Source organism: Kogia breviceps, chromosome 11, assembly GCF_026419965.1.
Source record: "Kogia breviceps isolate mKogBre1 chromosome 11, mKogBre1 haplotype 1, whole genome shotgun sequence".
NCBI lineage: Eukaryota > Metazoa > Chordata > Mammalia > Artiodactyla > Physeteridae > Kogia > Kogia breviceps.
Window position 1 is genome coordinate 65,008,020 of NC_081320.1, and position 11,499 is coordinate 65,019,518.

An 11,499-nucleotide genomic window follows, 5' to 3' on the forward strand; every position below is an offset into this window, starting at 1 on the left:
GGCCCGCGCCAATGGGCGGGCGGAAGGGGCGCGCGTGCGCACAGCGGGGACGGGGGGATGGGGCGGGGCCGAGAAAAAGCGTTCTGAGGACGGGTGCTGGCGAGGCTCACGCCGTAGGGCTTCGGGTACGGTGAAAGCTGTTTGGCAGCTGCTGGCTGCGAGGGTGAGTGAACCAGGGAGCAGCCGCAATCCGGCTGCGGCCTGTGAGGCCTGTGACCCGACCTTGGAGGAGGAAGTCCGTGGGACGGCATTCAGGGGTCCGCAGCGGGGCGGAATCCCGGCGTTCCTTCGGGGGGCTCGGGGCTTCTGGCTCAGGTTGGGAGGCAGGAGCGGCCTGGGTGAGGGTATCGGAGCCCGAGTCGGCCCGGGAAGCTAGCCGACTAGGAGCAGAGCCCCTCCCCCGGGGCAGATGCCCGTAGAGACTTTAAAGCCTGATGGGCCTGATTAGGGCCGATTTCTGCCCTCTTGGAGGACCTGCCGTGGACCTGCGCGTGGGCCTGAGTCGTAGCTCTGCATCTGCTCCTGTACCCCATCTCCCTCTGGGGGAGACAATAAACAGGTCCTGTCGGGCGGGCGAACTTGGCCAGGCCGTGCCAGGGGAGTGGGGAGGCGGGGGAAGCTTGTATTCCCCTCTAGTATTCCCTGTCTGGGCATGGCACCCGCCATCCACCCAGTTGCCCAAGCAGAAACCTGGGCGTCATTCTCACCTCCTACACTCTTTACCCACCCACATCGAATCCATCACAAATCTCTCTGGGATACACCCACTTCTCCACGCCCAGTTCCTCTGCTCTAACTAGTTCAGGCTACCTTCATCTTTCCCCTGGACTACTCAGTAGCCTCCTTACTGGTTCCCTGTATCCCTTCTCCATCCTCTGTAGTTTGTTATGTAGTGGAAAGCCAGAGTGACGGTCTTAAAACAAATCTGATCACGTCACCAGACCCCTCTCCCCATTCCCTTATCACCCTTCCGTGGATTCCCATTGCTCTTATAACCTCTTGAACAGGGCTTACAAGGCCCTTCGTGACCTGTCCTCTTTTTACTTTAATTCATCCATCTCCACTATACTGTGTCTTCAACCATATTGAACGCTTTTTATTTCCCAGATTGGATCAAGTGCCTTCTAGGCTTAGGTGTTTGTTACATTATGTTCCCTCTACCTGAGGTGCTATCCTTTAGCACCTTGAAAAAAAATCATCCTTCATGCATTAACCCAGGTGTGGGTTGGGGCTTCTGTGGTACCCCAGGGCTGTCGCATTAACTGGTGTTTCTTTTCCAGCAGGCTGTAATCCGTGTGACAGGAGCCTGTCTGGTTCACAGCCCTATCATTAGAACCTTGTGCAGCACCAAGCTGTTAGTGAAGAGTGTTAGTTAAATGCATAAAGGAAGCATGGCAGCTCCCTGGGCTCCCCAAATGAACAAAGAGATCAAGATCAAAAATGCCTGCTGGGCTTCCCTGGTGGCGCAGCGGTTGAGAGTCCGCCTGCCGATGCGGGGGACGCGGGTTCGTGCCCTGGTCCGGGGGGATCCCACATGCCGCGGAGCGACTGAGCCCGTGAGCCATGGCCGCTGGGCCTGCGCGTCCGGAGCCTGTGCTCCGCAATGGGAGAGGCCACGGCAGTGAGAGGCCCGCATACGGCAAAAAAAAAAAAAAAAAAAAAAAAAAAAAAAAAAAAAAATGCCTGCTTTTTCAGAACCAGTTCTCAATCCCCAACCCATGTAGAGGTTTCTTTGCCTAGGAACCTGGTTCTTTTCTTGCTTTCAGTCCAGGACCATGGTAGTTTTAAATGGGGAAATGCCAGTCGGGTTTTTCTTTGGCATCGCCTCTGGCTACAGGATGTGTGGCTGCTTTGAGGTTGATTCTCAGCTGAGGGCCCCAGCATGAGAGAAAAGTGGCTAACAGCTGCTGTGGTTTTTATGGGAGGAAGGCTCGCTGCAAACTCTTAGGTGTTGGTAAGACACAATGAGCGTGGGCCTGGCCAAACCACTGGTGGGACGGCTCCAAAGGGAAGTTTTGTTTGTTTGTTTGTTTGTGTAGTGTAGTCAGATCCTCTGTGATAGGGAACAACAAAGCTAGGTTGCAGGATCCACTGCCCTGATTCAGAGTGAAGGTGTGCTAGGCCAGGTCAGCTCAGCACTTTGTAATAAATTCACTAGGGTAAAGGAGAGACAGAGAAAATAGGTTCCCTGTCCTCAGAGAGGGAGAGAAAAGAGAAAAACAAACGGAGCACAATACGTGACCATATATTAAGGCCAGATGAGTGTGAGAGACTGCAGACTGAGGTCAGAGGAGGGAACAGTTGGTCTTGGCTGGGAGAGCACAGAGGTGACATTTGAATTGGGCCTGGAAGGAACAGGGAGGACGGACAGGTGGAAACAGTGGGAACAAATGCTGTGGGACTGGAAGAGGCTGCTGGAGCTATGAGGGAAGGCCTGTTACAGTCAGGGCACTGCGGGAGCTCCCTACCAGCAGTGGCCTAGCGCTTCCTCCCAGGAATGACGCTTCTCCTTGTGAAGGGTGTCTCAGTGATTGTGTTCCACTCTCTCAGAAATCTCTCCTCTGGATTTTTCTCCAGCCTAGCCTTTAATTTCTCAGAGGCCAGTGAGCCCAGGAGCTCCTGAGGCTTATCTGCCAAGCTCTTTGCTTATGGCCTTGAGCTAAGTCGTTGGAGTGTGGATGATGCAACTTGTTCTTTCGGTGGAAAGGACTTGCTAATATTTCCTTTTCAATATGAGTAGTTTAACTTGTTAAGTGGCAGTCAGATTCCCTGTGCTCCTTGTAGCACTTGTAGGGGGGAGTTTCTCTTCTGTGTTTGTAGATTTGACTTTTGTTGTGGTCTAATGGTTAGAAACCTGCCACAACAGACCAAAATGGGTTAAGTCCAAAATGTATGGTTCTTGACCTTTATCCTGTCTCCTATGAAGAGGGGATAATTTGGACTCAAGCACTTGGTTGCTTTTTGGTGTTATTTGAATAGAACCTCTCCCCCACCTACCCCACCCCTATCTGATATACTAAGTATCCAACCACATAGTTATAGGAAATGGTGCCATGAGTCCGATGACCACTCAGCTTTTCTATCTGATAGATATCTCCAAAACAAAGTTTCATCCTCAGTTACATTGACATCAAAACTTGGCAGCGTTATCTATGAAGGTGGTAATCCCCCCAGCTCCCGAGGACCATGGCACACAGGCTGAGAATCACCAGCCTCTGTGCAGGCACTGTGCCCAGTGCTGGGGATGTGGATGCAGTCCCCAGCCTCACAGAGCCCAGTTCCGCAGGTGGTACTGAGAGGTAATCAGGCATGTTCAAGGTCATGTGCACAGCTGTTGTCAGCGATGGACAGGACCCTTCTGAAGGGAATCACTTAGGAGCATATGGGAAGAATGCCTAAGCCAGACTTGAAATTGAAGAAGGCTTGCTGTAGAAAGAGACATGTAATGCATATGAATCTGAAAGACTTGGGAGGAACTGGCTTCTCCCTCTTGTCCCAGAACTCTATGGTGTGTGGTCAGAACAAGTTGTTCTGCTCTAGTTGGGGCAGTCTCTGCTGAGAGTAACTTGAGACCTTGTTTTTTGGTACCAGGTACAGTGGCAGTGGCCTCATCAGGGTCTGGACACTTTTATTTGGTAAGATTGGGATGTAGTTTCTGGCTGTTCCTGAATTATTTTGTAGAGATGAGACTTAACTGGAATCCCCCTTTTTATTCCATCCATATAGTCTGGAACAAAATTATGGGGTGAATTGCATTAAATACATATTTGTAAAGACAGAACATGTTTATAGTAGAAATTTTAGAAGCAATAGAAAAGTAAAGAGAAGAAAAATCAAAATCACTCCCAGGGACTTCCCCTGTGGTCCAGTGGTTAAGACTCCAAGCTTCCACTGCAGGGGGTGTGGGTTAGATCCCTGGTTGGGGAACTAAGATCCCACATGGCATGGGAAAAAAAAAATCACTCCTAATCTCATAATTCAGAAAATAATCTCTGTTAATAGTTTTTAGTCATTGTTCTGTGTATGAGAAATATACATACATTGTTTTGGTTTTTACAAAAATGAATTCTTCTTCTTTTCTTTTTTGACTGTACCACGTGGCTTGTGGGATCGTAGTTCCCCAACGGGGGGTTAAATCAGGCCCACAGCCGTGAAAGCAGAGTCCTAACCACTGGACTGCCAGGGAATTCCCCCAAAATGAATTATTCGTTACAGACTTTTGTAGCCTGCTCTTTTTCTCTTGATATAAATTGAACATCTTTTTCTGTTTCTGTTATGAATTATGATGATTGCATTGTGATGTCCCTGTTCAGTTGTGAGACTAGATGCTTCTTTTTACACCCTAGAAGTTATACATCCCAATGACCATCGTCTCCTTAGGGAGGATACTGCTGATATCCAGCAAAGTGGTCTTGGGAAATTTTCTTAAACACTGTGGGGATGGCATTCTCCCAGGGTCCTACCCTACAGAGCCTTTCAGGGTGGGTGAGAGGGGCTGTAACACCTCAGTGGAGATGGCGGCGGCTTCGGACCTGAGCTCTCTGTGGCACGTGCGAGGGTCTGACTAGTACCTTATGCTTTCTCTTCGCTGCTCTAGGTTTTTTGGCTGCAGCTGGCCCCTTAGAAATCACTGGCTCTTATTATCCAGGGAATTGAATGTGTGAGTCAGGTGTTTCCTTTGTGTTGTATGGAGGTCTCCTGGCTGTCCTTCACCTTCCTTTCTGAGGTCAGTCTGTAAGCCCCTGGAAAGACCAGGACTTTCTGTTTAACAGCAGTTAGTAAAGGCCTGAGCCTTGGTGGGGATGCGGATGGGAACAAAGCACTCCTGTCCTCGGGGAGCTTGCTGTGTAGCCAGTTGTGTCTTCTTGTTGACCACGATTCCAAGTCTAGCCAAACCCCAGAAGTACTTGATGGAACCTAATTCCTATGGGACTCTCCTCTCCAGTGCTCTTTCACCTGGTTCAGTTACTTGCCTCCGTCACAGCCCTGGGAGGTGGACAAGGCAAGGGTTAATGTCCTCTTTTCTGTGTCCACCACTGCGGGCCTTGATCTGACCCGCCCCGTTGCTTCACTTCCCTCAACCCCCGTCTCTGGACTCACTCCACCTGATACCTTCCCTGCTGTGCTGCCAGCTGAGCCACTGTGAAACCAAGCTCTGATCTCGTCTTCCATTCATGAACCCTCAGTGGCTCCCATTTATCCCCAGGAAACTTCAGCCCCCTTGGCCTCGCTGGCAAAACCACATCCAGCACAGCCTGGTCAACCTCTGCGGCCTGTTGTCCACCATTCCGTCTACTTCATACCCTATAAGCTCCAGCCTGACTAAACCACTTGGAGTTTCTCTCCCACTTGTCTGCACCTGCCCCTCTGCTCACACCTTCCCTTCGTCCTTCAGTCCCTGCACATCCACTATGTGCCCATCCATCCGGGCCCTGCTGAAGTAACCCCATGTCTGTTAACCTTCTCTGGCTTTCCCTTGCCCAAAGGAAACTTCTTCCTCTGAACTCTCAGAGGATTTAATCTTTCTTTAGTACACCTCACTTTGTGCCTTGATTCGTGCTCTCAGTAGGAAGTATTTCTCTCACCAGACTGTAAGCTGCTTGTAGGCAGGAATACTCTCCAAATCCCTATAAGCTCTCATCAAGTTGCTTGGCATTCCAAAGGGGCTTCAGGAAATGTCGTGGACCTGCCTTCCCGTTTGAGTTATGGGTACCTGGAGAACGCAAGGTCATCCTGCAGTCTGGTGTCAGAGCTGGCCTGGGCCCAGTCCTCCTCTTTCCCAGCCCTGCTTCTTCACCCAGGTTCCCAGGAGTGCACTGTGTCAAGTCTTGAAAGAACCTCAGTTCTGGTGTTCTCACCTTCATCTTCTGTGTTCCCCACCTCCCAGGTACCGGTGACCATGAGATCTCTGCAGCTGCTCAGAACCCCCTTCCTGTGCGCCCTGCTCTGGGCCTTTTGTGCCCTGGGTGCCAGGGCCGAGGAGCCTGGGGCCAGCTTCTCCCATCCCGGCAGCGTGGGCCTGGATAAGAGCACAGTGCATGACCAAGAGTACGTATTCAGCTGGGGCTGTGGTCGTGGTCCAGGGGCCTCCCCATCTGCAGCTGCAGCCAGCTGCAAAGGCACGCGCTGTCCAACTTTCCTTCTACTATTTGTACGACGCCTTAACATTTTCCAAGGATGGTATTTATTCCTTATAGCCACCTGTAAATCAGGTATTCTTTTTTCACCATCATATCACAGATGGAGGATCTTGAGACCCAAAAGGGATAAATGACTTGCCTGAATTCATTGTCTCTCTCTTTCACCACAGACAGACAGACACACACACACACACACACACACACACACACACACACACACACACACACACTCTCACACACACAGAGTAGTAGTTGCAGAGTCCAAAATAGAGCTAAGGTTTCTTGCTTCTGACAAGGCCTTTTTCTTTTGTATTGGCATGTTCAAACATTGAATCATTTGTTGCCACTTTTGCCCTGGGCCAGTTAGCCTCACACATTATGCTCTGTTATCCTTAAACTGGTTTAAGAAAAAAAAAAAAATTAATAGCTCCCCAAAATACTATAACAGTATTCTAATAATAAAAAGAAAAAACACCCATAATCTTGCCAGCATAACGGATGAACTATTTGATTTTATTTTTCCCCTGCTCCTTTCGGGGCCTTGCCTGTATCTGTCTTCCTTGAGTGTGGTCTGCCACTGTTGATGTTTGTTTTTCTGGGATGGATGAACTTTAAGATCTTCTTGAACGTTTCAGAGTCCTTAAGATTTTGGTAGGATCCCAGCATCGCCACCAAGTGGTCTGAGTCTCACTGTTGGTCTTTAGGCATATCATGGAGCATCTAGAAGGTGTCGTCAACAAACCAGAGGCAGAGATGTCCCCACAAGAACTGCAGCTCCATTATTTCAAAATGCATGATTATGACGGCAATAATTTGCTTGACGGCCTAGAACTCTCCACAGCCATCACTCATGTCCATAAGGAGGTAGGTCAGGCAATGGCTCAGTAGACAGCATCTCGGAAAGGCCTCCCTCTGGTAACTCAGTCCCCGAACTTGACGACCTACCCCGTCCTTGTGCTTCTCCTTTTTCTGCTCACCCTCTGTTCTGCCTCTTTTCCTGTTCAGCGGTCCTTCTCATACAGGGTGACAGGCTGAGGCAGAAGCCCCAGAGCTTTCCTTTTATCTTTAGCAAGTGCCGCTGCCATTTCTGCCGCACTCCAGCGTCTGAGAACCAGCTAAAAGACAGACCACATTCCAAATGCAGAACAGGGGAGAAGTTATCTCATTTGGGAAGAATGTCGAATGAGGGGACCAAGGGCTCAAGGGATTTGGTGATGATTGAGGGTTTGGGTGATACGGTACACGGTGCTCGTAGTTTACAAAGCACTTTCCGGCAGGTTAGCGATCTCATTTGATCACTGCAGTAGCCTGGGAGCAGGAAGGCGCAGGCCTTGTTATTGCCCCCAGTTTGAGAGGTAAGGAAGCTGAAGTTCAGATCTTATGTCCCCAGATCTAATGTCTGTCCCACTGTGCCACACTGTAATCTCCAGAGAGCAGGAGAGGCAAAGTTGGGGAGGGCGTGTACTCGCACGGCTGCGAGCTGAGCCAGGCGGGGTTTGCCTTGAAGGCTGCGGGGAGCGCTAAGGGCTCGCACAGGAGGCTGGCATGACGAGCGCAGGGTCTGCTGTGGGAGGCATACGGGCGGACACCAGGCAGAGGGACTGGGGTCCAGCAGCCCTGGCAGGCGAGGATGCTGGTGGTGGCAGGAGAGGGAAGGGGGACGTGGGAGAGGAGGCAGGGGAAAAATCAGCCGAGGACGTGAACAGCAGTAGCTCAGCGCTCAGCACGGTGAGCAGAAGTGCCTTCACCTCAAAGATCGTGATGGGGTCTCTACTGGTCGGCAGCGCCTCCTTCCTCTTGCTCTGACCCCGAGATGTTGTCTAGCATGAACTGTTTCCACTGTAGCAGAGCTGACCCTCAGGAGGGCCTGGGCGGTGAGCTTTTCTCTAGGATGGGGCTGCGGGTCCTGGAATCTCTGAAGCTCAGAATTCTGTGTGGACCCAGCTTTCTACAATGAACACGTATGACTTTTGTAATGAGAAAAGAATGAAAAGTAATCTTTAAAACAAATAAGCAAGGGCTTACTTTGATTGTATCGTCCTTTTAACTGCCAAAAATCATTTCTAAATTGGATTATTATGAATTGACTCTGGATCTGATGTGTGGTTTGTGGATTCCTGGAAGTAGAAGTACTACATCTGAAGGAGTTTATTGACATTTTATTTTGGACATTAACCAAGCGCTTCCAGTAAAAGATGCAGCTCATCCTTGTCTAATTTGTACCTTGTAGGAAGGGAATGAACAGACACCAATGAACGAAGATGAACTGATCAACTTAATAGATGGTGTTTTGAGAGACGATGACAAGAACAATGACGGATACATTGACTATGCCGAGTTCGCAAAATCACTACAGTAGACACAATGTGGCCACCTCCCAGTTAGATGCAAATGTGAACCATTATAATGTGATCAAACACTTTCGGTAATACAAAATAACTCATTTCCAAAATCCTGCTACGGTATTTTGGTACAAACCTGTAGCAGCTTGTTACACTGGGGTGAGAAAGAGAAATCAAAAAGCAGAGAAATGGGACATACTGTAGTCCCCAAGTACTATTAAATCTCTTATTGGACAAGGGCTTGATTAAAGAATCCTTTTTTAAGAATATTGGATAATTGGAGCTGAGCACTCAGGAACTAGACTGGAGAATGCTGCCAGGCTCTTGGTTTTAATTCATGCTACCTGAAGAGTAAGACAAGCTCTTGCTAACTGGACACACTTTTCAGCAACTGAAGGAATGGAATGAATGCCACATGTTTCCCCTGGTGGGTCCTGTCTTCAGGAAATGTGGTCAGTATTCTGTAAAGTTCCCCTGGCCTAAATGATTACTTGTTCTGGCCAAGGGAGTATTTATTAGGCTATTTCAAAGCCACAGCATCTATTTCGAAGAATGTCAAATAGTTCAGCTAGCCACAGAGTCTAAGATTCTGTATCTCCTGGCATTTTGGAAACAACACACCACTGACCTAAGTGATTCACCTTTTTCAGTTTTTCAATATTTTATAAAACTACTGCCACATCCTTACGCTTTCTTTTATGTCTACTTCAACCTAGGAGAGACCTTGAGTCTAAAAGTGTTCTCTACTTCTCATCATTAGCAAATGTTACAGCTTTCTAAATATTTGTACTTAACTCTTGTTTCTAGGGTTTTGTTTTGCAGTTTAGAAGCTCTTAGGAGTATAAGGACTTTATCCCTTCTGCTTGGTACAGCAGGGGTGAACTACTAGCTGGTCTAGCGTAAGTGAGAAGTGTAAAGATTCTTCACCAAGCACAGTGATTAACCCAATGCAAGTTAGATTTAGAAGGAATGTTGTTTAAATTACCTCTTCTAGCCTGAATATGTAAATTCTTTCAGATCAGGAAAGATTAGAAAAAGAAGCCGAAAAACTCTTAACATTGTGAATTTCAATAGTAATTGAAAACAAGCAGCGGCAGCAGATTATAATTTGGTTTATGGGATGTGACGCATGTGCCGTGGTAGGAAACCCGAAATGATGGTTGAATGGGAAAACTGCATAAAATTTGCTGTAAGATATATAGAGACTTATTTTCTGTACCAAAGTATTCTTATAAGAAAAATAAGTATTTGTAAAAATGGTTTCGTGTCAAGTATTTGTGCAATCAGAGCTGAATTGTAAACTATTCTTGCAATATCTAAGATTTTGAAAGATTTATATAATGAATTCTGGATATATGACCAATAAAACTGATGAAACAAAAGAGCAGTTGATTTTGTCCACATAGGCTGCTTCTCCTACCACACGAAGGGGCGGTTGGTTTAATGCAGACGTTTACACGTGCCTTCTCCATCCTAGGTGCTGGGGCCCACCCCGGCGCTACCCTGTTCCTTTCTGCAGGGGTAGATTCCCAGGATTCACAGTCAGTTTCCCCTTTTAGGCATTTTTTCCTCTGAATGAAATCACTTTTCTGGACCTTCCTTCTCTGGCCAAGTTCAGATTATGACCGCATTCTCTAGCTTAGGAAAATACAAGGTTTTCTCCTTGAGTCTGGTGACTGGTTTTTCTTTGCCAGAAAATTTAATTAGATAGTGTATTGAAAGCCTCCCTGGCCCAAGCAAACAGCACAGTCTTCCCTGGCTTTTTGGAAATGACACTTTGTTCTGCCAATTGAAAAGTGAGCAAGGGAAGAAGTTACCAATGCCTCCCCCCGCAGCCCCACCCCCTGCCTGAAACCCCTTCTTCATCCAGAGCTGCCCTTCTGGATGGATCTAGTGAGCGGGCTCGCGGCTGAAAGGACCTCACACTGTTGGCAGCTAGGGAGTGAGGCAGCTGGGGAGCAAGAAGCCGATTCTTACAAGGTAGAGTCACCCAGACCAGACACCTCTTTCCTCCTCCACAGCTGGCTGCTATTTGAAATTATTCCATGCTGGCCTCTGCGGTCCTGTTAACCTACTTTTCCTCTTAGGAAATTTCCCTGTGGGAGAGGGTCCTGCACCATCAGGGGCAGAGCATGGTCTACCCTTCCCTCTCATATTGCCTTTATCTCCTCTCCCTTTTGTGAGGCATTGGCCTTCTCATGGTTCACCTCAAGGATTTCTCAGAATGTATAAGAAATATCTCTGCACCTTAGTTTCTTTACCTCTAAAATGAAGATAAGTATACTTGAGAGAGGCCGCCTCATAACCGCACAAGCCTTGGACTCAGGCAGAGCTATGCTCTGAAGTTCTCTCCACTGCAGTTTCTCATCTAAAACTATAATGAAGCTTACCCCCTCAGAGTGGTTAAGAGTATTAACAAAGTGAGAGAAAATGTATAAGACATCAAGTAAGTGGCTGGCACAGAATAGGCTCTAAACACGGTCAGTCCCTTGTTCCTCAGCCTGGCTGAAGAGTCAGGGCCCCTTCTCACTGGAGAGTGGGAGCTGGAGGGGCTGGACAGAAGTGTAAGACCCCTAGGGGCTGGCATCAAAGGGTCTTCTCTGCTTGTCTTTTTTAAAATCTGAATTAAAAATTTTTTTTAATTTTTATTTTTTGGCTGTACTGCGCAGCTTGTGGGATCTCAGTTCCCTGACTGCAATTGAACCTGGGCCATGGCAGTGAAAGCGCCAAATTCTAACCACTAGGCCACCAGGGAACTCCCTCTTCTCTGCTTCTTATATTCCTCAATCTAAGTGCTGAATGAATGAGTGAGTGAGTGAGTGAGTGAATGGATTCTCAGAAGAGAAGAAATGAAGGGTCTATTAAATGCAATGGTGAAAGACACAAAAGTGTTGAAATAGAAATCAGACCAAAGGAGTTTTCTTCTCACCTGACCTCCTGAGTTGATTTCACTGGGCCTCAGTTAATCTCCCTGAGAAAGGGGAGAACTGACCACCTCCCACAGTTCCTTAGTCGGC

At 48.0% G+C, this 11,499-nt stretch overlaps 1 protein-coding gene across 1 annotated transcript; it reads left to right on the plus strand.

Moving 5' to 3' along the window:
- The first annotated feature begins 43 nt into the window (after nucleotides 1-43).
- On the plus strand, nucleotides 44-9,864 carry MCFD2 (multiple coagulation factor deficiency 2, ER cargo receptor complex subunit). The gene is made up of 4 exons (XM_067007646.1): nucleotides 44-163; nucleotides 5,888-6,048; nucleotides 6,845-7,004; nucleotides 8,371-9,864. The coding sequence occupies exons 2-4, from the start codon at nucleotides 5,900-5,902 to the stop codon at nucleotides 8,497-8,499; spliced, it is 438 nt and encodes a 145-aa protein (XP_066863747.1). The 5' UTR covers nucleotides 44-163; nucleotides 5,888-5,899; the 3' UTR covers nucleotides 8,500-9,864.
- The last annotated feature ends 1,635 nt before the right edge of the window (nucleotides 9,865-11,499 follow it).